The sequence below is a fragment of the Toxoplasma gondii genome, chromosome V (assembly GCF_000006565.2).
Source record: "Toxoplasma gondii ME49 chromosome V, whole genome shotgun sequence".
Classification (NCBI taxonomy): domain Eukaryota; phylum Apicomplexa; class Conoidasida; order Eucoccidiorida; family Sarcocystidae; genus Toxoplasma; species Toxoplasma gondii.
In genome coordinates this window covers 2,639,099-2,666,037 of record NC_031472.1, presented here as the reverse complement: position 1 = coordinate 2,666,037, position 26,939 = coordinate 2,639,099, and the positions used below count along the sequence as shown (strand labels likewise).

The window sequence follows — 26,939 nt, the reverse complement described above, 5'->3', positions numbered from 1 at the left end:
TAGATAGACACATAAATATGTAGGTATAAAGGAAGACACATGCAACATGAATGTAGACTTCCTACGAATAGTTATAAGTGTATCTGGATATAAGCACAACTCTCTCGCGCACTTCCGCCCTGAACGTGCATTTACATGTTTACACGAACAGGCATGGGGATAGACCTCGAAGTCTTCAGAGAGGGGACTATACAGTCCTAGTTTATGTACTAGGAGATACCAGCTGCATGCACAAAAATAGATGCTTCATCCTCACCATTCGACAGTTAAGGCATCTCCTATCGCCTAGTCGCTCTTTTCGGACCTTTCAGCATCGCTATTGTTTTTAGAACCTTCACCATGGTCGCTCTCTTCAGACCGTTCACCGTCGTCACTCTTTCCAGAGCCTTCGCCACTGCCTCTCTTGTCAGACTTTTCATCGTCGCTATTACTCTCTTCAGGCGTCACAGCTTTTTCAGCGCCTGCATCCTGTTCTGCTTTGCCGTCCTCCTCACCCATTTCAGCCCCTTCCGCCGAACCGGCTTTATCGGCCCCCATAACCCCTTCAGACCCATCTGCCCCACCAGCCGGTTGATCTGGTACTGGACTGCCTTCTGTATGAGCAAGAGCATTACGAGCTTCATCCGCGACCAATAGGTCATGACCTTCGCTGCCAACCTGAACCGGAATCCACCCACACATCACCGGACCAGGTCTTTCTCTGTTGATCCTCGAACATACGCCTCTCCGCGTGGGTTGCTTATGAGCCCCTATCGGTTACAATGAATACACATGAAACGTAGTTGCGAAAGTATGAACATGTCAAGAAGCACAGTAAAAGGGGCCACGTGGCAGAAACATGAATGAGGCAAACGCGGACACAAGGATTCCAGTGGAAAGACATCCAAGAAAACGATAGGCGGGTGCCAGGTTGACACTGCAACGACGAAAACGTGGAACTCGTAGGTACAGCCATGTAGGTCGAGTTGAAATGCTACATGAACCCACGGATGCAGAGATGTACAGCAGTACATACAGCCTCCCACAGACAGAATGAACGAGCGAGAGGGTGTGAAAAAAACAGGCAAAATACCGTGGCGCTTCTAGAGCTAATCCACGCTTTAGACAGAGTGACAGCACAACTGCCACACTTACACACCGCGTGCGTGCTAAAGCGCCGACACCAATGAACGCCTCATATCTCTGCGTACCTCAGTCGGACGTGCCCCCCATTTGATTAGCCTTTTCCTGGGTCCTATGACGCGTTGCTTGCGTGCAGGTATACCCTGGAAGGTGTTTTTGAAGTCGGCGAACGGGAGGGACATCTTTCCAGCCTCCACGTCGGCATTCCCACTGACTTTCACCGACTCAATCGTAGGCAGGACTCCGACGAGTGCATTCACAAGGTTCCGGAGAGCGACTGCGTGGATGCAGTTGCTTTGCAGCTCGACCACAGCAAGGCAAGAGTCTGCCCGGTTGGGCGCCAGAGTTTTGAGGCCAATAGCGAGAGCTTCGGCGAAGCGGTCGCCCAGGCTGCACCCGTTGAGACAGAGACAGGTGACCTCATGGCCGCATCCCACTCTCAAGACCAAGTCCGCAGCGTTTTCGCAATCTGAAAAGCCATTCTGGTCTAAAACGAGCCTCTTGCAGGATCGGAAACAGAGCACAGTAGTGAGCAGCTCCATACTCGCGTCGGTGAAGTCGTTGAAAGAGAGGTCCAGCAGATCTAGATCGTACAGTTGCCAGGCCTCCTTGGACAAAAATTTCAAGTGAAGGTTCGACAGATGCATGTTGCACATGATGAGCGACTTCAGCCAGGTGTACTTGCACAAGAAGTAGAAAATCGACTTCAGGCCCATCGGAGACACTGGGCACCCCCCGAAGTCCAAAATCGTTCCCACACCGGATTCGAAAAAACGGAGAGCACTCGGGCTCAGCTGGTGAAGACTTCGTCCTTCTGTGCGTACGTAGTACATGCCTGCAAGCCTGAAGGTAGGGCGAAAAACAGACGGCGGGACACACAGGAACAGCAACGAGGTGTACAGGCAGCGTGAAACGGTCGAATCGCCCTTCACACAGGGCGTCGTTCTCGAGAAGCGCTTCTGTGCCTTTGACCGCATTCAATGCAGAGGCTTCAATCTGTTACCATTGGAAAGCGTCGTAGCCGCTGGGTCCGCCTGGCACACTTCAATCGTCAGGATTTGCTGGGGATCCAAATCTTGCAGAACCAAGCCACAGACTCACATAAGAAGAGTGGACAACTAGACCCTTTCACACGCCTTTGACATGCGCTGAGCCGCGTGCCATGTCAGTCGAAGGTGGCGAAATGATTCAGACTCATGCAAACAGTATATTCATAGAAACAGCGTGTTCACATGGATTTATCCTGCATGAGTTAGTGCGTTTACATATACATATACATATATATTATACACATGTATATTTAGAGTTAGAGTTTTTATGTCACGTCGCAGAGAGGGAATGCCAGGTGTCTTGAAACATCTGCTGTCGGCTTCCCTCTCCTGCATCATCATTCAGCCATTTGCATTCTCCTGTCTGCGTGTTGCATCCTTTCCACGTAGCGTTTCTCTCTGTCTTCTCGACGCTAGAAGTCAATGAGAAGGTTCTGCTTTCGTTTCTGTCACCCTCGCAAGTATCTTGGTTTCTGTCTTCCATGCGCAGTCTGTGTCCCGCCAGTGTCGTGTTTCCGTGCCAGGCCTTTCGTGACTGTACCTAGCGTGGAGGATTCGGGCCCACTCAAGGGTTACGGCGTCCGTCGGTCCCCGGAGGACGTAGGATACTGTCTGTTGCTCTGGCAGTTCGTCCAAGGGCGGCAAGTTCACGGAAGGGAAAATCCTGTTGGGGTCGTTGGACTCACACAACTCAAGTGCCTCCACAATCAGGACCATCGGGTGGGCGTCAAAGTCAACATGAACCCGATAGAGCAGTACTGCACAGATCGTCCGAGACGCGGCCATCGGGTCTTTCGGCAGCGGCTCAGTCGGGCGCTGCTGCGACGACGTGAGCTTCTGCCCTTCCGGGCACAGCCAGCCGACACTGCGTGCAGGGACGTCGGACCAGATGAGGACAGGCCCTCTTAACTCGAAGTAGACGAGAGGCACGGCCTGACCGCCGTCGGCGTCTGCGACTCTCTGATGGTAGCCCATTGTCGTTTCCGGTGACTGTGAGCCCCCCTGCGCTGCGGGAGACCAGGTGTACCGGTCTCCGCATATCTTCCAGCCGGCCCCGAAGAGCCGCCCGCTAAGCGTCAGCGGAAGGCCCTTCAACTGGTTCATGTCTCCAGACACTGGCGTCGAGAGCGAAGGGGATGGCCGCTGGTCGAAATCGAAGTTGAGGATGGACACGTCGACTTTGTGGAAGGAAGCCTTGACGGCTGCCCAGAACTCCTCCGCTGTCAGCGCCATGTTGCCGGCGACGGAGATCGACTTCACGCCAGGAATCTTCGACTTGATGCTCGTGACCATGCTGACCACGTCGGTGGCGGAGAGATCGTTGCCGCTGAGAGAAACCGCAATGGGGCGCTCCACGGGCCGCCCGATCGCCGCCACATTCTCGCGGAAGGCCTTGGCGGCCTCGGCACCGAAGCGGCAGCGATTCATGTCGAGTCGCGAAAGGAACGCCTGAGTGAGGAGCGTGCCGAGAAGGTGGCCGCCTGTCGCGCGCTGGCCCAGAGGGTTGTCACTGAGGTCGACGCTGGTCGCATGCAGTTTGTTCATGAGCTTGCAGACTTGGACGGGATCATCAGCCTGGATCTGGTTACCACTCAGGTCGACGCACTCAACGAAGAAGGGCAAGATGTCCACGAGGTCGGCAATGTCGGCGTCGCCCAGATTGCGACAAGACATGTCGAGGTAGTCGATCTTTTCCTCCTCCAAATTGGAAAACAGCACCTGATCCAAGGTTGGATTGAAGGCGACGCCCTTCATGCTGAGTACCGCCGTGTTGACTCCCGACAGGCAAAACTCGGCAATCGACAGCGCAGGTCGGTCTCCTCGAGTCTCCTGCGCCAGTGCACTCGCGTACTTTGCGAACGCCACGCGGCGCTTCAGAAGACGGTGCCACAGCAGCGTCTCTGCCTCGGTGTCGGCACTGAGAAACAGGGTGACCTCCTCTTCCTGGGCTATGCGCTGTTCGGCGGTCTTCTTCGTCTTCTTGCTGGACCCTTCAGTCGCAGTCGATATCAAATCGCGTGGCGGAGCGCCCGGGAGAAAATTGGCATTTCTCCCCGAAATCCGGACTGCGACGTAGTGCAGCTCCGCGGCCGGGGACCAAAAAGGCTCTACAGTCACCACATCAACTTGAGTCAAGGCGTCGACGCACACGCCGAAAAGAAGCGTCCAGTCCTCTGTGCCGTCTACGACGAGTTGCGACGCGTCCAGACCCTTGGCGAAGGCATGCAAGACCGTTTTACCGCCGGCGATGCCGGAAAACTTTGTGTCCGAGTAAAAGAAGACTACTGAGTCGCGCACTTCCACATACATGAGATGATGCAGGTAACCTCCCGTTGGCAACGTGCTTGCAACCGCAAGACGGGCGCGCGCCTTCGCACTGGTGTGGCGGAAGTCTTCGGAAACAAGGAGAACGCCCGAGTAGTTCAACCGGGCCTTCTGGAGTGCGGAAAACGTCTCCGGGCACGGGTCGTACCGGGGATAGTCGAAGGTGTAATGCGGGAAGGCGTCCTCCACTGTCTCGTAGCTAGACACAGTAAAAGTGTCGAAAGTGTACTGGGTCGATATGGAGTTGAATTCGTCGCTTTCGCTGCCTCGTTCTTTCTCGATCTCCTTGATCTCGGCCAGAAGCAACGCTGCATTCACGTCTGGGTGTGGATCTGCCAACATCCTCAAAATCCTCTCCTTTTTCCTCTGCCTTTCTAACTCGATTTCCTTGTTCGTGCCCTTCGGATGCCGGTGGCGGCCCTGGTTCAAAGCCGAAAAGAACCCGAATAACAATCGTCAACAGGCGGACAGAGACACCGAAGAGTTGGTACGGGAGCGAGGGAACGAGCGACCACCACGCAACACAGAGTTCGCTATTTCTTTCCGGCGTGCTGCCCACTCGACACTGCTGCGAAGTACTTCAGTCCCAGTGGCCGGCGGACACGTACTTGTGGCAGACCTCTCGAAAGTTTGCGAAGCATGACATCTAAATGCTTGCGTTCGTCTATGAGTCTGCACCTCGACTCGTAAATCATAGTGTGCGCTCACCCTAAACGTGTGTATGAATCTGATTCATACGCATGCGCGCCTGAAGGATGCATATCCAATGATGTATGCAACCAGAACCGCGAGCAGGCGATGCTTTATGGCAGCACCCTCGGGGCCGCTGGTCGTCTTTGTCTCTGCGTGAGCATTTCCTAGCTTACCATGACCTTAAGTTTGCACTTTTGTTTGCCGGACTTTTCGGCGATGAGACTTTTAATCTGTTGAAGAGACTTATCATGTGCGTTCTTTTTCTTAATTGCCCTATATCTCTCCTTGAGCAGATCGGCATCAAGGTCTGCGAACGTCGGCAGGCCTTTTGTACCTTCCCCTGCAACAGCATGATCTACTCCACCTTTGTTGGCGTGACCGGCCACGGCGTTTCCCTTGCTCCTCTGGAACCCCTTTTCAGCGATCAACGCCAGGCGGGCGTCGACCTCCTTTTGATCGCGCTCGGCTCTTTCGGTCTCTTCCCGCGCCTTGGCGAGTTTCAGCTGCCTCATTTTCTCTGGACGCAGCACGCAAAGGAAGGTGTGAAGGAGGGGCAGACGCGAGCCAAGTAACAGCGAGATTGACGCGAGATCATGGAACAAGATCAATGCCAGCGCAAACCGCAAAGGACAGGGAAGAAAAGAAAACAGCGAGAGCAAAGTCAATAGACGAATAGACAGACAGGGACGTAGCACAGGCACGCAAGCGGACACAGCAGAGAAGAGAAGGCCCAAGAAAAAGGCAGAACTTCCCGCGGCGCCGCGTTGTACACAACGCTTCCACACAGACAGGCTTGCATACCTGTTGGATGTGACGCCGTACGCGCAGATCAAATTCTCCATTCGAGTCTCTCACTTTTCCCGAGAAAGATAGGCACACACTGACACCGCAGTGAAAAACTAACCACTAACACAGATATAAACATGCATCCACGTCCGTAAGGACGTGAGCGGCATCAAGTCGCCACCGTGACTGTTTTTGTATCCATGGAGCGCTCGTCTCAACCACAGTTCCGCAGGTCAGGTTCCTCTGCAAACGCGTCAGATACTCCTGCGCATTCCCTTGCTTCAGCATCTTCTCGTGTACAGGAGCACTAGCTTTATTCGCCATCCGAAAAAGAAAGCCACACCGCGTGCCAGCTGGAAGACTGAGTTCGCCACGTGTTTCCTACTTATCTCTATCTCCCGCTTGTGGACATTCGCACGTTGAGAAGTGCGCGGACGCACATACCTTGAAATTCGAAGACAGACATACGTGGAGGCCGCGCTTGGAGGATGGCCTGCCGCTTTTCGTCGATATCGGCTGCTTTGACGTAGTATCCGGGGGAGAACTGGCCCTCGGGGTAGGCGTAGCGGGCCTGTAGTGCTTCTTCGCGCTTCGTGAATTTGCTATCTTTTCCCATCAAGCGGACAGGGACGAAGATTCGCGAGGCAAACGGCGCGACTCGCACGTTTCCGAAGGAGTCGACCAGTTCGTGCCGTCTGTTGTTCTTCGCTGACGAGTGAAGTTCCCACAGACTCAGGCCAGCATGCTGGCGACTGGTCTTCGCGGAAGTTCCTGGCATAGCCTCGAGCTTCAAAAATGGGAAGCCACCATCGACCACGCATTCCACCTGTTTCAAGGTATCCACGTTCTGTCCCAAAGCTCCCTCCTCGCTCAGCATTGCCGGCCACACTGCAGCCTGCGCGACGGGTTTCCCAGTCTTTCCCTGCTCTCCCAGCATTTCCAGCACCCCCACAGCGGAGGGTGCGGTCGTTAGGTCGGCAACACAGTTCGCTAGGCGAGAGATGCCGGACGACACCCACTCATCGTCGTTGACGCCGAGCAGCGACAGCGAGGCTCGCGACGACTCGTCGTGAGGGTATCGAGTGACGGGGTCGAACTGCGTCGGGCGGGGAAGCAAACTTCTTTCTTCTCTGCCTCGGCGTCTCTCGCCCCCTTCCGCCTCTTGTCGCCTTCGCTTCTTGTCCAACACGGGGTGTGTCCCATAGCTCCCAGAAGACGCCGTGCGCGAAGCAGCCGGCTCGTAGATCAGGGTCTCTGCGCCGGGACCTAAAGGCTTGGCGCCGGGCTCGAGCTCGGGCTGATACTCGGCCATGACCTCGTAGGAAGGTCCAGTGTACACCGGATTGTCATATACGAGCTTGTAAGACACCATGCCCGACGGATCGGCGATGCCTGCCGCGTTGTCGTTATCGACGCAGTCTTCGGGCCTGCCTGACGCTGTGCCTGACGCATCCGCTTTACGGCGAGGCGGCAAAATGACCCGGCCTATACTGTCGTACACTGGCTTCGGCCTCAAGTTAGTGGGAAAACGAGTTCTCCGGATGGCGTCCAGCGCATTCGCAGAGGACAACGCAGCGGATGCTTCGTTGCTCTGGGGAAGCAGAAGCGGCAGAGGCAGGTCAGCCTCCCCGTCCTCGCTCTCATCTTCTGATTCTGACGAGCGCTTCGCCTTTTCACTTAGCTTCGTCTCCACTGCAGCTCCCGAAGCCTTCGACAAGTTTTCCACGCGCGGTGAAACTGCGTTGCTCGGCACCTCAGGCAATTCCGTAGGGATGCTAGCTGTATGCGTGGAGACTTTCTGAAACGCTAACTTCATTTTAGGCTTCGGCGGCGAAGGACCCTTCTTTCCCGCCCCGGGAGGCGGCGGCGTTTTCTTCGGCGGGGGCCCCGGCATTGGCTTCGAACCAGGAGGGGGCTTGGGGGGTGCCTTCCCTGTGTCCGCCGCCTTGCTGTCGCTGGCTGAGGCAGCATCGTTCTTCTCCCCTCCGGCAGGCGAAGCGGCCGAAGGGCACGGAGACAGAAGCGGTGTTGGCGGTGGTACGGAAACAGGTTTTGTGGGGGCACTCGGAGTCGGAGGGGTTCTTGAGGCCTGATGTTCTGCTCCCATCTCGGGCGCCCCAGCGTGGGTGTTCTTCGGCTTGTCTCTCCTCACGATTGGAATCCCCAGGATTTCAGCCTCCCTCTCTTGGTCCCGTTCTAGGTTCGCGGCAAGACGCATAGCCCGACGGACACCGAGATAGTCTTCCAGCACCCACGGCTGTCCCGAGCCCCGTCGTGAGCCACCCACACCGTCCAGCACGCCACGCCGTCCATCGAATTGTCCTTCTGTTCGTTCTGCTATCAGCTGTCTCGGCACACTGTCGCCTCTCGAAATCCTACTGTGCGTCGCGCGAGCCTTGCGTCCCATTTCGTGGCCTCGCGTACCCCCCGTAAGTCTCATCTCGAGGCGGGCAATAAGACTCTCAGCATTCGCTTGTTGCCGCCCCTCTCTGGAGATCTCTCGGGCGACAGTTGCCGAATTTCCGCGTATGAGGCGTAAAGGGTCAGCCTCCGCACCTTCAGACGCCGCACCCAGGTCTCCAAAGAACCTTTCCGCATAAATGATCATTCGCTTGTTGGAATGGCGTCGATGAATAGCAAGCTCGGGACCGCTCAACGAAGCGCGACTTTTTTCCACTTCTTTTTGAATCAGTGCGTCCCTACGCTGCCACGGCTCTGGCGCAGGTGGCCTTTTCCGCGCCTCGCTGCCTGGCTTTCTGGATTCCCAGAAAGAGGCGATGGCCTTTGCCTTTGCCTCAGCGGCCGCTTGTCCGCGTCTCCTGTTTCGCTGGTCCTGTTTCTCAGCCTTCTGCGCGACGCCCAGCGCGAGGCCAGGCTGGACTGTAGCGAGAAGGAAGTTTTCGACTCGCTCATCGTCGCTGAGGTACTCTTTATTCTTGGTGAAAAGCCTCTCCTGTAGATCGGCCTGGCCTTCCGCGTCGGGTGCGTCGGGCACGTCGCGCGTCAGTTCCTCGAGCAAAACTTTCGCAGCCCGTGGACACACTTTCGCGGCTTGTGACCGCAGCAGCGCTGCCTCAGCTGCCCGACTCGCGGGTGTTTTCTGCAGCGCTTCTAGTTGCTTACTGTCAAGCGTCGGGTCACTTATCCCTGTCACTTCGTCGTGCCACAGCCCTGTGTACGGCAGCGTGGTGGCACATGCGTTGTAAGCGAACTTTTCACTCGTCGCGCCCACGCGCTCAAAAGGGGCCGTCAGTTGCTCTGTGTAACCCCCCAGAATGCGCGTCTCTGAAGCCTGCGTCGCCTGGATCCGCTCGAACGGAAAAACATTCGCCGTTGACCGTGTCCCCACGTTTGTCGAGTTCCGCTCCCTACAAAGACGCAGATAAAAAATCAAGAGAAGACACAACAGAAACACTCGGGCACTGAAGAGACCACGGTTCTACCAACCGTGCACATCATGCGAAGATGCCAGCAGCAAACACAAGCGAGAAGGGAGACGGAACGCTGTCTCGTGTGTGAAGCTAAGGGGTGCGAGAAGCGAGACGATGGGAGCTCGATGGTGTGCTCCTGTTCCTGTTGAACCAGACTACAGAAACACACTAATCTTGAGGCGAAGGGAACATTCCTACGAAAGCTGACGCGCTCCCTGCCGACACGTGAATGCGGCAGACAACACGCGTTGTATTTGCCCGTAGAGAACTACTCGAACGCAGATAGCAGATCTATCTGCGGATGTCAGCAGACCATCCGTTTGAACCGCGAGAGACTATTGAATCCCCCCAAGGATTTGGATGTACACACATTGTACACACATACGTGTACGTGGTTACGTAGTTATAACCTATATATATCCTGTGTACCTATCTACACAGAGTTGTACACGATAGAAATGTACCTCAACACCTACTGGTGAGCAAGCGGTCGCACTCCATTCGCAGGGAGTGTGCATTCAAGGCACGCAGATCTCTGGCATGCCACGCACTCTTCTGGCGTCCACAGCGCGAATCACACTAAGGCACAGATACAAGTTACACTGTCGCAGTGTATCTTGACTCACTTGTTACGCCGCACAATATATATATATATATACATATATATATATATATATATATATATATATATTTATACATACATATATGTGTGCTTCTGTACATCCTGCAAGGCACAATACATGAGCGTTGCTCTCGTACCATATGAGCGAAGGTGACGCGGGATGCCAGGCATCTGGCTCATCGTCCTGGCAGGAGCTTTCTCGTTTACCAGGGTCTTTAAGTCGCAATTTCACTCCGGGGATCAGCTGCTCTTCATCCGCCTCTACAAGGACATCGGACCGGCCGGAAACATGGTATAAACACTCACATAAACAGGCTTGAGTTCTGGACCAATTCCATTCAAGCCCATTTCTCGTCAGCTTCGAGCCTCACTCAATTTTACAATGTAGACACTTCGACGTCAAAAACTCCAGACGCCTCGACTCCGTCTTTTGAATCCAGTTGCGAGCGAAGCGACTTAAAGTGACTGCCAAATGCCCTTCGCTCTTCTTCTTTCGCGACACGTTGAGGAAGAAAAACAACACTGTCAGTGCAAGTCGGTTCGTCGTTGCATCCTTCGGAAGCAAAGCGAGATGTCTTTAAGTAGGTTGCCCTTTGAGAATAACGCAGCGGTATCTAAACCTGCTGTTCGCATTATTTTAGATCGCAGAGCAATGCGGACCAACCTCACTCATCTTTCCTCGCTGCTTGCAATAAGGCACGGCAAATCTGCCGCATTTTGTCTCGATCTTCCTCGCTTCGTACCATTCTTGAGAGAGATGTCCCGGAGACGGTCAAACCGATCTGCGCTCGAGGTCGTGACAGGCAACCACCGCGAGGTGCGGGGCACGGGCGCCCTCTGCAGCTCGGACTGGGTCAACCACTCTGAACATTTGCTTGGGGCTGTTTGACACACAACAAGAAGTCAAAAACGACAGAGGTAACTTGTCCACAGAGAGGCACAGGCAGCAGCGCGTGTTCATACAGCGGGAGGCGGTAAGCCAGTAGGATCCTACAAAGGTGAGATGAGCAACACGTAGATAAACAGAGATCTAAACAGGCAAGCATGGAATCACATGGGCACAGGTTTGGGAGGGGCGCTTTTCCTCAAAAATGGAAGCAGAAACGTCAGCGGACATATGCGCTCATGTGTAGAGAGGCGCTCACTCAATGATACATGCACATGGATAGACTAGGACACACAGAGAGGAGATAGGTGAGAATTTATCAGAGAGGTCCTACGAGGAAGCAAGGATTCTCAGTGACGGCGATATCGAATAGATGTATGCAACAGGTCGAAATGCAGGTCAACGAAGGAATGGGGCCCACTGTGCCCAGCTCAAGCAAAGTCTCGCCCTCGACGCACTTGCATTCTTTGGGTCGTCCACTCCGGGGACTGTCGGTCCCAGAACTGCAAGTGAATCGTGAACAACTGCGAAAAGACAGGCCAAAAAAGCGCAGCACACAGAGGACAAGAACGCGGACATGAGACGGTGCCGTAGGTTAGAGGTGGATGCCGGAACACGATACAGGCGCGAAACGAAAAAACCGACGCACTACTACGAAAGGGAACTGTTCAGATGTAGGAACAGACAAGTTCACGTGTACGTGGAAGCATCTCAACATCGACATCCAAATCACCGCACAAATCTCAATGTAAGAATACGATTGTTTTTGGAGAGAAGCGGGCATGAACGTGCATAGAGAGATATTCGCGTGCGAGTATCCACCTACTGGTGAACCTGCGAGGACTCTTCCGTGTTGTCTAGATGACTGGTTCAGTTAGGCAGGACCGGCGGTGCTGTTGACTTACCACCAAAGGACAAGAGACCTTCACCCCTCCTCAACCGCTCTACGCGGCGGCTCATCTTTCTTTGGTGGACGTGGAGAGGGAAGAATCGAAAAAGCCTGAAGATTCGGGAGATCTTTATAAAAAATCTTTCGCGAAAATGCAGTGTGATATCTTGACAAGATCCAAGGCAAACCCTGAAATTGAGAGGGAGAGGCGATGAAATGGTACCAAATGCGTAGCGACTGGTGAGGCAATTAGAGCAACGTAAGATCGAAGAAAAGACGTGGATGAAGAAGAAAACGCAGGGCCCGACGAGTCAGGGCTGGCCGCAACAGGATGTCCTTCATCGAAAAAAACGAGAGAGGCTACAATGGAAACGAAACAGACAGGAGCAATATGCAGAATTGGTGCACAAATCTGAAACCCTCCGGCAACAACGGAAGCAGAGGCGCTTCCTTATTTGTGCGTCGGGATTGTTCCAACACCACTCCGGGTCGACCTTGTGGATCGCCAGCAAGCCGGGCAAGTCGCTGCGGAGCCTTCACAATATCGTGTTTGCACTACTATGAAACCACAACTAACAAGACGGGAGAAACGGAAGGAAATACGGTGCAGCGGACGCAAGCCGCGCCCGGGACCAGCAGAATCGTGGTGGGCAAAAGACACCGCAAAGAGACCTGTAGAATCCCGGTCACACGAAATTCACCGCAGACACGGTAGGTCATTTAATAAAAAAAAGAGCCCATAGTGTGTTTCCCTCTGAAGACTACACTCCAAGAAGATAGTGACGAAATGTAGATATAAGATTGTAAATGGTTAAGATGCCACCAGAAACGGAACTCGATTTGTTACGAGAGCACGTGGACCGGCTGCGAGGCCGCTTTGCCGCCTATTCCTTTGCGAAGAAGTCCACAGAGTCTCGCACCTTTATCCGTGCACACAGGCACACAACAAGTGAAAGGGACAGGTATGTGTCCTAAAGCTGTTATGGGAACTGTTCGCTGAAAATGCAGAAACAATGATAGTACTTTTCCGCGCTTCAGCAAGTTACCGTGCATGCTAGCCAGCCGCACACCAGCCGCGCATGGGGGTTCGTTAGCCAGGAAAAAAGACTGGTAGCGTAGAACGTTAAGGAAGAGTGGTAAGGACTTTTTTGTCCAAAGATCACTTTACGTGGCGGATCACATATATATTTCACTAGAGATGCCCTTGCTGACGCAGTTTCTGAACACAAAAACCGATCTGGGCAAAAGGCTGCCAAGAAACTTCCCACCAGCGGCAAGGCACAGCTCTCGTAGCTGTCAATGGTGTCTGTTTGTGGGGGGGTCGAGGGGATGGGCTCTTCAAGATTATGACAAGCTATTGACTGCTGCGACAAAGTTTCTAAATGCGTTTTCTTGCAAGCGTACTCGAACAATTCAAAGCTTCCGCAAGAGATGGCGAGATCCCCCCAAAATTCGGCTGTCCAGCCATGCTGTGTGACGTCAAGACTTTCGATTGCTGAACAGCCGAAGATAGGTACCTGCTACGGTACTGCAGGGACGATATACAAGCAGTTATCTATCGGGATGCACGCCGCAGTTTTTAAGTGCGGATTTTGAGGAGCCTTCGAAAGATACACAGAAAACTGCACTGGAAAGCTGCGTGTGTATGTCGATTTGGCCTATCCTTCTCACCACGGTGAAACAGTGTTTCAATGTTCACCGACGAGCAAAAAATAGAAGGCACTAGTTGAGGAATATGGCAAGGGAGAAGCTCTTATATATCAGACAAGGAGCAGATCATGGTATAACGCCTCTATCCTGGGTGTGAAGGATGGCCTGCTTGAGGATCGTCCCCTCGGAGAGAGCTAGGAAGACAGCAGGAAGAACAGAAGTGTATGGAGTTTTCCCGGGCCTCTCCGTGTTGCTGTGACTGTAGTCAGGCTCTATTCCAATTCAATCAAGCAACAGTGGTGCACACGCTCCTAGCAGCAACAAAAACGCACAGGCACGTTCGCTTCTTGAGTTCCGCATTCCGAAAGAGAGACGCGACAGAGCTCGGCGTTATTCTCCCTTCACTATTCGAATTGGGGAGAGCTCTTCTCATATGTTTGTGTGCTGGAGTACCTATGACCGCCCTTGTACTTAGGCTCTCCCCACACAGCAGCTTACAGCAATTCTCATGGTCCTCTCCTTCAGTGCTTTTCTGCTGCCTGCTTCTCCTCAGTAGAAAATCTGTTGAAAAGCGCCTTCTATTGTCACCCTTGTCCCTCTCCACCTCTGTGCATACTGTTTCCTCCTTTCTCCTGTTTATCCTTCGGTCTGGAATGAACGTTCCCCTTCTTTTCTTCTTCGTTACGTTCATGTCTCCTGTGGATTCTCCTTCCCTTGACTTGCGAACTCTTCCTCGACTGTCAGCGTTTTGATGGTGATTTACGGCGCATATGCTGGGTTTCTGCTACTGCAAGTTGTCCACTGACGTCTTCGAATTACCGCCGTTTACTATGAAGCGCCAGAAGTACTTGTTTCTTGCGCCAGTATCACGATTCCCGCCTCATCCCATTCGCTACATACAAAAGTAGGCAGTGCAGCTGTTCCATGGAACCACCGATATTGTGCTCTTCACGTGAAAAGGAAATCGTATCTTGAACTGTCTGACTTTCCCTGAGCCACTGTTCTTCGGCAGACGTCTCCATCATTCGTGTAATTCTATAGTTGCGCCATGGAGACAAACGAAACACAAAGTCCCTCGAAAGGGGCGACCTCACTGCAAATGTCCGACGGCTAGAGACGCCCATGTCATCAAGTGTCTGATTTTACGAAATTTCCTCTCCCCAGACACTGGTCAAGACCTTTTTGGTTTCGAAGAGTCGGCAAGTATCGCGTGTCACCCTGTCCGTCCCAATGCGGACTCCCCTTTCCAGCGTGGGGACGACAAACGACATCTTTGACTCGATGAACCCCTCTGTTCGCGCATCTCTGTGGAAATCCACTACACAGTTTCTCTTGTACAGGATTTTGATGTATCAGAATTTTTTCCATAAAAACAAAGACATCGGTAACCCCGAGTTCTCCATGTCGCTGTTGTCATCTCCAACGATCCGGACCTATTGCATGGTACACCCGCTGCCCTGCGCCCCGGTTCTCTTCCCTTTCCCTGTTGCATGCACTTTCAAACATTTTCACCGCCCAGTTTCCTCGTTTTCTTCTAGTTTCCTTGTTTATTTTTCGGACTTTCACTACTCTTCCGCGTATGCGTGTTGTTCTCCCAACTTTTCCGCTCCGTGACATCTTGCCGCAGCTCCACCTGTTGCATCTGGTTGCCGAACACAACAGGCGCTGGGTTCAAGCGCTTCGTCGAGTAGTCTCAAGAAGGCCGGTGGTGTCTGTTTGTTGCTCAAGTAGATGCGAACAGTTTCGGTGGGTCTCTTCCCTGCTGAATTCTTTTGGGCTCCGTAACTTCTGCTTCCCCAAATGACACGCGGAAACCAGCGCGACGTGGACCGCGAACGCGCGCAGAGGAGGAACCAGAAGGCGGTCAAAAACTCTACGATTAAAGACGCCGATAAAAATCTGTCTGTGGTCTGCGACATTTGCAAGCAGAGTTTCATGTGTACGGTGAAAAAGCCGACGCTAGACCAGCATGTGGAAAGTCGGCACCCAAAGAATGTTTTCAAAGACTGCTTTCCTAAGTGGGAAACCTAAACACTGCGTGAGAACCGGAAGTTGAGAGCACTTCAGCGACAAATGATGAAGCGAAGAAGAAGAAAGGGAAGGACAAAACTGGAAAAGGATGCTGCGGAGCCGTGACGAATGGAGAAGATCTCGGAGAGCAATGTTCACGGATAATTGGTTTTGCTGCAGCATGCGGCAAATGCAAATGGCATTTTTTCCGTGTTCATGAATATCTTTTATATACATGAATATACGCTCTGTCATTTTCCTCCGTGGTTATCCGTTGAGTGTGAAGCTATGTTTGCGAGTATGCAGCTCGGGCTCTCGTGGTCGGCACTCTGGATGCGCTCTGCTTGTTCGTGGTAGTTTGTGTCGAAGACGTGTTCACAACAGACACACGACAATGTTGCTGCAATGCAATCCCCACTTATTACTGAGGCTCGTGGCAATCAAGCGCGTTGTCCTCCCTTTTCGGACTTTAATTTTTACTTGAATGATTATGGGGAAGAGACTGCACACTGAAGTAATATTTCTGTCCGGCAAGTGCGTATACCAGCGTGTCCATGTCCACATCAGCAGTACCATAGTAAACGTCTTATATATGTTTAAGCATGCACGTGCCTGTGGGCAGCACGCGGATGATGAGTAGTAACCGCGAGAACTATCTTACGAACAAGTGTGCTTTGCTGGTAGTGTCCTCGTGCTTCTACCGGGTGATATTTCAGTGGGTATACCTTGAAGACGAATTGCACCAAGCAGTCGTCTTCCTGGTTTCTTCATAAAGGAAACACTCCATTTGCAGTAGTACAAAGTAAATTTGCCTTAGGCTGCACCCCCTACTGTGAACTGCTCGTGCGAGGAGTGTCGTGTGTCAGCAGCGAGTATACCGTAGCTCCTGATTCTGGACGATCTCATGAGGCTTGTGGCAGATGTCTTTTCTCTTGTGAAAAAGAACAGTCAGCGAAGCACAGAACTCCACTCACTTCGAATAACAAGGATTCCGCAAGCGACTACCATGCTGCAAAAAATCATATTGTAGCGAGTTTGGAACTGCGAAAAAAGGTTGCTCAAACAAGGCACAACCTTGAAAATATTAAGGAAAAAGTCTTTAGAAGGCAGCTGAGACATCTGCACAAAACTGCGTGATTCCCCGTGAACCTCTTGTTACACCCTCAGCTGGCACGACGTGATGGTGCGATAGGGAAATCATGATCCTCTAATACTAGCAACGTGATCTACATCGTGGGCGCTAAGGATAAGACACCACTGGGAAGCAAGTCCGCCTGTACAGAAAAATAAACATGGATGTATATTTGCACGTACATACACACCCACATATGCAAATAGATTTAACTCGAGTATTCAATCAAAAACACGAGAACTCGTCCTCTCCTGTAGAAAACCTGTGGAAACCCCTTCTTGAGTCACACCTCTTTTCTGCTGAGGCGGGCACTGTCGACCTCTCCCCCTACGAGTGCCACAAGCGACACTTGTGACGTCTCAACTTTGTAAAGTTGTTTCCCCTTCAGCGTCGTGCTCTGCGCTCGTTTAGTCCTCTTCACCGTGTAGCTCTCGCTGCACGAACTCGTGGAGTCTCCGTCTTTGCTCACGGTACGTTTCTTCTCCCCCCCAAGAGTACCAGCGATCCTGGCTGCATTGTTCGTACCCAAAATTGTGGTTCCAACTGTTCGTGTTCCTTCCCTTCCCGGATCGCTTCACTAGACGAAGGATTTCCATGAGCTCTCTCTCTTCAACGTCTGTGTCGTGTGCCATCCCCGAAAACAGAAGATTGAAACCAAGATCTCTGTCAAGGTTCACTCTTCTCGCTTCCAGAAAGGCTTCTAGGCGATTATCTTCCCTATCCGAAAAAAGATCTTCGGATTCCCACTTTCGACGCTCCACCGTGGGGGGGCTGCTTGCTTCTCTGGCTCTCAAGACTCCCTGGGCTGGCCTTGGCATTTTGCCAACACCCTGTTTTTCTAAGCTCTTTCCCCCACCAAAAACATGGATTTTCTGTTCCCGCCCCCCTCCTTCAAAATCAAAGATGAATCGGGGCAACGGCGTGTAACAATCGTGATCGTCTGTCTCTCTGTGACGTGATTCATCGCACTCGCTGAACTCAGATTTCCTCGCCCGCCCGTTCTTCTTCAACACTCCAGAGCTCACTAGGCTTTGTAGAGCTCCAATGCACTGAAGGAGATGCTCAAGCTCTGTCATTTGCATCGGTGCCTCCTCACCCTCCGTATCACTTTGCTCAGATTTAGTGTTTTCGTCGGAGGCAAGTTCCTTGCCAAACGACTGTCCTTCATCCAGCTCTCTGTCGAGCGACACACAATGTATCTCCCGCGATTCCCGAATGTTTTGTGGTTCCTCTTTCTCCACTGCGTCTTTTCTTCCCTTCCCTAGCATTGTGTTCCTCGGCTCTTCCAGCGCTGTCACTGTCGTGAGATGCGATCCATTTCCATTTTTCACGTGAAAACTTTGTGTTTCTTGCTTTTTGGCATAAGCGCTCTTTACGGCCGGATTGTCTCGTGCCCTTCCGTCTGCAACTTCTTGCACCCTCTGGTGAGTCAGTGCAGAAACCAGGCTTCTATCTTTCTCTGCGACTCCGCTCTGACAGTTTCGCTCTTCTTCACAGTAAGCGTGCTCCCTGAGAGAGGCTTCTCCAGCGGCCCCTCCAAGGTGGATGCACACCCCTGAGGGCGGCGACTGCATGACGAAGAGAGAAGGGTAAGTCAGCTGAAGCGCTCGGGTGTTCTTTCTCAGGCTGAGAGTGTGGGGAACCCCGCGATCCTGCAGAATCAGGGTCTGCTCGTGAGCATTCGATGGCTTGGCCTGCGTGCATTTCTGGATCCTTCCAGACGAGTCTCCTCGGAACTTCCGAACGTCAGCTGTGTGGCCAGCAGCGGCTGGCATAGCCTTTGCATCTGTGGAGTTACTTGTGTCCTGATTTTGCTGTAAATGGTCCAGTAGAGTCTTGAGAAGGGGCTGTTGCTTCTGAAGAAGATTCGTGAGCATGGGTAAGAGCGACGAGTGCGGAGGAGCCGCCCTGTGCGCCTCACCCCTGTGTCTACCTGCATCGCAGTCATTTCTTTCGCGCGCTTCTTTCCCACTTGTCTCTTTTGCTTCGTCTTGTTCTCGCGGTTGCTCCCTCTTCTCGATTTCCGATTGAGACATCTGTACACGCTGGACAGCTTGGAAACTCGTACCAGACGCCCCGGTCGAATTCGCTTCCACACTTTTGCATGCAGCACCCGCAGCCACAGCCGGGTTCTTGGGCTTTGTCGGATCTGTCTCTACAAGGCTCGTGGCGTTAGACAAATGTGAATAACTCTCTGCTATCTGCTCTATGACGGCGCTCTCTCTGTCTCCTGGAAGATTCTGTCTGCCAGTTACGCAGCTCGTGACCATCTCGGTCGCCGCCAAAGGCAGATGTTGCTCTTCGTGCACAGCCTCATTGAGGAAGGACCCAACCTGACCGTTTGCAGGGGCGATTGAGTCGCCCTCGGGTAGCACCACTTGTTTCTCCGTCTGTTGCTGTCTCTCCTCGCCTTCGCATCCGTCAGCGGGAGTACCTCGGTCACGAGGCGCCACACCACGGCGCAGAGTGCCGGAGTGGGAGACATCAGACAAGGTTGAGCCCGGTCCCTGGCTCTCCAGAACGCCTACTCCTTCCTTGTGTTTCTCTTCACTGCCCTCTCTTTGTTGTACGGGCCGCTCGTGCAACGCGATTTGGTCCGTGCGGCTCCTGCCCTCACTCGAGCCAGGTGCGCCCATTCGAGCAAAGGCGTCTCCGGCTTTCAAGCAGCTTTCAGCCTCCGGCAAAAGTTTCTCTTCTTTCCTCTGGTTCTCGTCTACACGAAAACTTCTCGCTTCTTCAACTTGTGCGAGAGCGACATTTTGTGGAATGGCCTGACGGTCCAACCGAGACTCGTCGCTCGTGCTTTCTTGTTCTCTCTCTTGTTCCCCCAATTCACTCTCGCCTCGCTGTCCCCCCGCTTCGTCTCCCTTCGCTTCTTGAATTAGACTTGTTGATTCCGCAGCCTTTTCAGAAAAAGAGCCACTGTCGCTGTTCCCATCTTGCCGCGATTCAGCAGGCAATGGACCGTCCGCACAAGAGGAATCTTCTCCGCGGGCCTCGACAGGCGATCCTTGTCTTCCTTCTGGGCATTTCTGCATAGTAACTTGATTCAGTGCATTGCGCGCCGCTCCCCGATTTCTGGGCTCTGCTTCCTCTTCTCGTGGCTCGTGTAGGTCGGTTTCCTTCACCCCCTTTCCCCCTTCGGCTCGAGGCCCCGACCCTTCACAGGCACCGCCGTTGTCGCCCCTCAGAAGAAGGGACGCATGCGACCTTTCTAGGGCATCTGCCTCCGCCAAGAGACTCTGCAGTTGCTGGATGTCGGCGAGTTGCGCCGACAGCGTCGATCCCAAGTCTCCCTCCTGGTGTGTCTCTTCAGATTCAGCCCCTGGTGCACTCGGACAACGCGCCTGCGGAAGGAGAGAAACATCGTGCGTCTTCGACGCGCGTGCAGCGAGTCCTTTTTCTCTCTCCACGGCGTCTGGAATATTTTCGAGACACACTTGTTCTTTACTTAGTTCCTTCTCTTCGCGAAGAAATGGGGCGAAGGAAACGGACAGTGGCGTTTCTGTTCTCAGGTGAGGTTTGTCTCCTACACCCTCCCCCAAGGTTCCTTCACCCCGCTCTCTCGACGCTGACGATTCTGACACTTCTCCGCCGGGTGGCGGGATTGTGTCATGGCGGTTGATACACTCTCTCTGCAAGTCGTTTGTCTTCAGTCTGAACGATTCAGATATCATTCTAGGGGAGTTTTCTTTTCTTCGCGTCCTCGCCATCGAGTTCGTCTTCTCTTGCTTGTCGCGTTCCTGGGACCTTGCTTGCAGCCCTTCACTGTGTTGGGCCGCGTCGCTGGGGGATAATCTGCGACTGCGAGAAGACTCCCCGAAGTTCGTCTCCTTCGGGGCTGGGGTACTAGAGACAGTCCCCGCGGCTGCCGCCTCACCAAACGACTGTGAGAGAGAATTGAGCAGCGCCGAGATTCGGAGGGGTCCATCGGGGTCGTCACAGCCAGAGACACTCGAACACGAAGCCAGGTGATCTGACGGAAGCTTATTTCCTTCTTTCGAGGCTCGCTCCCTGACTCGATACATCTGTCCCTTCTCTGCAGGCAACTTTTGGGAGCCTCGTCCGGCAGGGCTTCTGGGACCAGTTGGGATTTGCGTCTCTCCCCTGTCCTCTTTACCAGCGGATTCTTCGTCAGAGACACAAAAGGAAATCAACTGAGACGAGTTGGGTCTCAGGTTCAGTTGGTCTGCATCTCTTTTCGAATCCTTCTTTGCCTCCTCATAGAGAGACACCCTTTCGTGAGCGGCGCGGCTCTCCGAGGGAGGGGGGCTCTCTTCCGTTTTCTGGGGCGCAGCTCGCCCCTCTGATTGAATGAAGCTGACAATCTCCGCTCGAGTTGCTTGTGGCCGTTCTTTCTCGTCTGTACTCTTCCTTGTCTTGCCGCGTGTGCTCTCCTCCCTCGGAGGCGACGCAGATAGAGACAGATGAAGGCTCCCGGAGCTCGGAAGACGCAGGCGGTCGCGAGTCATCTTGTCCTGCTCAAGGCGATCCGAGACAGGGAACGCGACCTCGCGTCCGCACTCTCGTTTCGCACCAGGACCCGTGTCGGCTTGCGTCGAAGGCGAACCGGTCACCGACGACGAAGACAGAGAGAGGGACAGACTGGAGAGTGGCTGCCACCCTCGTGGAGTACGAGAGCCATCATTTCTCCCTGTGGAGCCCTCGCCAGTTTCGAAAGAATGGATGTTTGGGGAACTGTGGACACGGAGAGACACACCTTTGTCTCCACTCAAGAGCATGTCTCTTTTTCCTCGGCGCTGCTCCCTGGGATCCCGAATCACGCCCGCCCTCCCGGTACTGGGAAACAGTGAGTCTGTGTCGAGCGAGTGTCCTTTCTCCCGTTCCTCAGCGAGACGCACCTGCAGTCTACCGGCTCTGGCCATCGCGACTCTTTCGGTCCCTCCATTGCGTTTCATTTGACGGTTGCCTCCGGGAGAACAGGAGGCGTAGGAAGGCGAGGAGTGGACGGACGAGGGATGAGAAGAATCACGCCTGGGAGACACCGGAAGCCCCAGGCGCTTCTTGATGCGACGCACGACCTCCTCAGGATCCTCGGTGAGTGGGTTGTAACTCCGCTTCTCCCCAGCTCGCCTGTCTTCCCCTGAATCCGTCATCACATTAGCCTTATACACGGAGCCCTCCGCTACGTGCAGCCTGCGGGATGAACTTGAATGCGAGCCGCGTCCCCGTCTCCGTTCTTCTCCTCTCTTTGTTCTCCTGTCTCCCTGTTTGTGTGCCCGATTGGAGGTCTCTTTTCCACGGTCAGGTTTTGAAAGCTCGAGGTACCTCTCTCCCCGAGTTCTCCGTTGAGATTCGGTTGCAGGACGAGACGAGGTTTGTTCTGGAGGAGGCATCCACGTCACTCCACTGTCAGTGAGACTCCCCTGGCTCTGAAGAAGCGCCGCTGAGTAGTGGAGCCACTTCGTGATCAGAGAAGGCGACGACCCGCTGCTGCTGATGCTGCTGGCAAAGCTCGCGGACAACGGCGAGGCCCGCGAGCGAGGCGACACGGTAGAGCTTACAGAAGAAGGGAGAGAAGAGGAAAGAAGAGAAGATATCGATTGCCGAGGAGAAGTGCTGGAGGTGTGAGAAGACGGTGAAGACGAAGGCGAACGCCAGCGCGACCGACACGACCTCTTGTGCCGCTCCGCGTTTGCAGGACTAGAAATCTGACAGATGACAGCAACGAAAAGATTGAGAGAAAAGAAGAAATCCGAAACAGCGCAAGGGCAGAAAGTGGGAAAACGATCACAGGGAAGCCGAAATGCGGAGCCAAACAGTACCGTAACCATACTACGGCAGAAGCAAGAAAGAGCAGATCCGCACTGAGGGCCCAAACTGACGCTGTCAACTTCAGGTTATACCCCTGCATTCAGTTTTCAGCGACAAAGGTTCTGTGAATGAACCATGGAAACGGCAGTGAACCCAGGCCCCCCGTGTGTCGACCAGAACAGAGGTAAAACAACAGCCCTCTAAACCGCTACAGAGATAAAGTTCTTCACCCATGCTCGAGCCACTCACGATCGCCTCCTTGTAATGGATTATCTTCAGTTTCTGGAACCACTCGCTGTTTTGGCTATCACCCAGTGTCCTTGGTCGCAGACACCAGAAGGCGCCGGGCAAAGTGTCTCCGCATCTCACTACGAAGTGTCAGTGTCTACACTCAGTCACCTGTTAACACAATTCCATCCTCTTAGAGACACCTAAGACAGGTCGCAATTTCAGCTGTAAGTCGCACGTGGGTGTGGAAAAGTACTGCATGGGTTAGTCGCTTGAGTGTCAAACTTTCGGCTGATCGCCTGATGGACAGGCCACTCGCAATATGCACGCGCTCGACCCGCAGTCCTTTTCTGATGTGTACTGCCATGGCGAGGCAGAGGACGCGCATTTCGCAAGCTCGCGAGTCTGTCGCAGATGCTCTCACCTCATCTTTATGCCACAAGGCCTTTTTTAGAAGACGCGTGGCCTCGCGTCTTCCGCTCCGACGTCGCCGTCGTCTCCAGCTACCGCCACTGGCCCTGACGCTGTTGCCACTGCTGCTGAGACTGAACTCTCGCTTGCGGGCTTCTTGACCTCTTCCTCGTCGGCAAGGTGTGGAAGAGACGCCCGATTCTGCGTGTCTCCTCTTTTTTCCTTCCCCTCGAAGAATCCGCCGGAGATGTTCCACAACACTCCACCCACTGCTATCACTGTCGCCGCTGGAGTCGGTCTCACTGAGTTCGCGTTCTCGTGAATTAGTGCTGCTTCTTGTGTGAACTTTTCCCGTGGCTTGGCATACCTTCTTGTCGCTCTGCCGACGGCAGGCGCCAGCTGTCTCTCGTTCAGTAGCTTCCTTTTCTACGTAGATCGGTTCTCGGTGGGTCGCCACACGCTCGCTGTGCCCGGAACTCGGGGAGAGACGTCGTGCTTCTTTTCTTACGCCGCTCTTGGCTCGTATAGCACCAAAAGTCGGAGAGTTGCGGTCGAGTGAATAGCGTTCCTGCCCAGCGGCTTCTTCATAGCGGAGCGCATCGTCTCGGCCACCACGACTCTCTTCTTCAGTTGTCCTTCGTCCATCTGTGTCTCCAGTCACCGGCACGCGCTTTCTGCCACTCTTGACTTCCCCGCTTGGGTGGTTGTCGTCGTCATTGGGTGCCTTTCTTTCCAGCAGCCGGGCGCGGAGTTTCTGGAGAATCTGGCGCAGCCTTATTTCGCAGTCGTCTTCTCCGTCAGGCGACACATTTGTTAGCTGAATAATTCTTCCACTTTCGTTTTTCCTCCTTTCTCCGAATGGATTTGCTTCGATGCGCCCTTTCTCCCTCACGGGAGTCCCCTTGGCGCGTTGTAGGCCCTTGGCGCAGACAACAAGAGCAGTCCCTGACTCTGTCTTTGCTTCAATTTTTCTACCTGTGTTTTTTCTTCGGGTAGGCGTGATACATGATTTCGCATATGCAGCTGAAAAGCGAATGGGAGAAGCGGAATGCGCGGGCACTGAGGGTTTCACCTCTCGACTTTTTCTTTTCGTCATCGAGCAGTCTCCTTCTCTTGCGGACCCAGCACCGTCGGCCAGAGACGCGGAGCCGAACGCTGAGGTGCCTCCGTCTGTGCCTACGAAAGGTGAGACTGATCTGTCCTCTGAGCGCGTGTCCGGGTGCAACGTATGCGATACGAGGTGTCCAGAAATTCCACCCTGTCGCTCCTTGTCCTCAGCACCCTTTCTTCGGAGAGTAGCGCTTGCGGCGTTCTTCACGCCTGCCGTTCTCGGTGGCACCATCGCAATCTGTTCGCCTACAGCGAAGGACGCTTGTTGCCGCGCATTGGAAGAAGTCGCTTTCGAGCGAGGCAGATCCTCTTGGAGACCTCTGTGGTGTGTCGTACCAGCTTTGGGTGCCACCAGCCTGGCGGTTACCCGCCGAGAACGCGAGTCGTGACGAGCTTCGCGAGTTGAACAGGAAACTCCCGGAGTACGCTGTTTGTCGCTCGCTCGCTCTGTAAGGCTCGGAACGGATGTTTTCGCACTTGGATGTGCGGACAGAGAAAGTAACACACCCGTGACGGCGCCGGGTGTGGCCTTCCTTTCTGTAGGCATCGTTGCCGCCGCGGAGGTGCGTGAGGCTGTCCCGGAAGCGCCGGGAGAGGTGGCGAGCATGCGCGCCCGCCCCCCCCCCGAGAGCACTCTTCCGGCCCTTGGAGGAGGAATTGCTTCCCCTGTCTTCTGGGACTGTCCCCGCTCCTTAACGGGTTTTTTCCTCTCCTCTTCTCTCAGTTGTTGCCGCTGGAGCCTCTGAAGCCTTTCCTGCTGCTTGCGCTCCCGCAGCTTCAGCTGCTGGGCCAGGTGCTTGTGTGGCGGGCAGATATCCCGAGCTTGAGGCGAAGGGGGAACGTAGCTGAGAGCTTGTCGACCTGCGCTCTGTGGCGTCTCTCGTTCCTCGATCGCGCGTGCACTAAACTCGAAAATTGCGGCCCCCGGACTTGAGGCTCCGGGGGCCACACTCGAGCTGCGCTGGAGGCCGTTCGAGTCTCTTCTTCCGCGAGCGGCTATTCCGTCCCGACAACTGAAGCTCCTTCTCGCCGCCGGTCCACAGCTCCCTTCTACCTGGTTAGGCTTACCAGTCAGGCCTCGCAGTGAAGGAGACAAAGGCTGTGGCGCCGTGGCCCACTCACACTGGAGAAGCGTCGGCGAGCGCGTAGACTTTGGCGGGGACGGAGAGAAGGAGAGCGTCGACTCCGGTCCCTGAGGCGAAGACAGCGCGCGAGGCGCAGAGGCGAGACAAGGATTCGGTGTGCAGGCATCTGTCGGGGAACCCCCAGAAGACCCCAGAAATCCCAGAGAAAGCAGCGAGGAAGGCGAAAGGAACAGGGAGCTGTTGCCACACAGATAAGAAAGCGGCAAAGGGTCGTCGTTGAGGGAATCCAACAACGAGGGAAAGTGTCTAGACGGAAACCTGTACACGCAGAAAGGGCAGACAAATAGGGCAGAACCAGTGGTCGGCCGCATTTCAAGTTGTGAAGATATCTTCTCTCCCAAGCGGAACTTGATGTCTCGTCTTCGGGAAAGGAGCAAGGCTAAGACTTGCGTCGTTGAAACTCGCAGCAAGAGCAAACGTTAGGAAGAGTACAGCCTCTGTATGTTCGAACGTCCAGATATGCAACTCAACGGCACGTGGGTTCTCCCGCGGTTCACATCCTCGTAGTCTTCGTGTACGCCAGTCCAATGTTGAGACTCCGCATGCATCGTCACTGATTTATCCGGGGCTCGACTCACCCCCTATGACTGACGTTCGCGTCATCCCCATGAAAATATCTTTCATGATTCGCCCCTTTACAGCAGACGCAAGGGAGTGAACACAGGAAGAAGCAGGCAAAGGGGAAGAAATCACGAAGGACCTCTGGCGCCCCGAAAAACGAGAAGGAAGAACCATCAGGGCAGAAGCACGGAGGAGCTCGGCGCTGTGAAAGCATGGAGAGTTAGAAAGACGAGATTCGAGGCCACGTGGGCATTTCTTACCTGTTCTTGTCGTCACTGCAATGCTGTATATTCTCGACCTCCCCCACCGCATGTGTATGGTCATCTCTGGCCCTGCCAAGAGACACACCCCGTATGTCGTCTCCAGTTTTCTTTCGCTGCGACTCCCCACCACAGCCTGAAACATGGGTTCCGAACGGGAAACTTCCCTCGACAGAGATGCCGGAGCCATGATGCGTGCTGTGTACGGCATTCAAGAGTTGTCGGTCTCCACAGATTTCGACTCTAACGTGACCTTTCTCTCCTGCTGATGGATGACATGCACTCTGGCATCCCCCACCACTAATAGAAGTATTGGAAGGTCCAGCCTCTGTCCCTCCACGTGGAGGGCATACTCCAGCTGCTCCTTGTTTCTGCTTTTTCTCCAAGTCTGCCGCCCCTCCGCTCTGAGCATTGTTGTTTCTTCCCAGCAGCACAGTTTCTTCCCCCAAGAACCCGCCTCTCTCCTGCGCAGCCTCTCTCTGTCTCTGCTCCTCTTGCAAGAGCGTCAGCTGACGCTGGATTTTCTCCTCTCTTTGCAGCAGATCGAGCTCTTTTATCTCCTGGAGTCTCTGCCGGGCTGCCAAATTCCCCTGTGTGCATGATGGCCCTGCTCCTATCTCGGGAGAGAAAGAAGAGGCAGGAAAGGCACAATTGGTAGGATGGCCCGTCAGAGTCGCGAGCGAGTGGGGAAGAGGAGCGGAGGAAGGCGACAGGAGCGGAGAAAACTCGACCAGGCCCGGGGGCAGCGTGGACATTCTTCGGGATGCCCCGTGTGCGGACTCGCCTGCGAAGAAGCCAGGAGGCGAGGGCCACGGAGATATGTCCTCAAACATCTTCTTAAAGGGAAAGGACAG

General features: G+C 54.1%; 3 protein-coding genes across 3 annotated transcripts; 1 reads left to right on the top strand and 2 right to left on the bottom strand.

Moving 5' to 3' along the window:
- Positions 1-285: 285 nt before the first annotated feature.
- On the bottom strand, positions 286-11,874 carry TGME49_284620 (hypothetical protein; the record flags this gene model as incomplete). The annotated part of the gene is made up of 9 exons (XM_018781932.1): positions 286-657; positions 1,191-1,965; positions 2,713-4,916; positions 5,363-5,706; positions 6,420-9,343; positions 10,166-10,289; positions 10,772-10,909; positions 11,373-11,438; positions 11,820-11,874. 9 exons carry the CDS (start codon positions 11,872-11,874, stop codon positions 286-288), a joined length of 7,002 nt encoding a protein of 2,333 aa, XP_018637721.1.
- A 3,379-nt stretch (positions 11,875-15,253) lies between these two features.
- Positions 15,254-15,484, top strand: TGME49_284630 (hypothetical protein; the record flags this gene model as incomplete). Its single annotated transcript, XM_018781933.1, has 1 exon — positions 15,254-15,484. One exon carries the CDS (start codon positions 15,254-15,256, stop codon positions 15,482-15,484), a length of 231 nt encoding a protein of 76 aa, XP_018637720.1.
- Positions 15,485-16,982: 1,498 nt separating this feature from the next.
- TGME49_284645 (hypothetical protein) lies at positions 16,983-26,918 on the bottom strand (the record flags this gene model as incomplete). Its single annotated transcript, XM_018781934.1, has 4 exons — positions 16,983-22,267; positions 23,023-25,522; positions 26,086-26,221; positions 26,384-26,918. The coding sequence occupies 4 exons, from the start codon at positions 26,916-26,918 to the stop codon at positions 17,003-17,005; spliced, it is 8,436 nt and encodes a 2,811-aa protein (XP_018637719.1). The 3' UTR covers positions 16,983-17,002.
- Between the last annotated feature and the right edge of the window lie 21 nt (positions 26,919-26,939).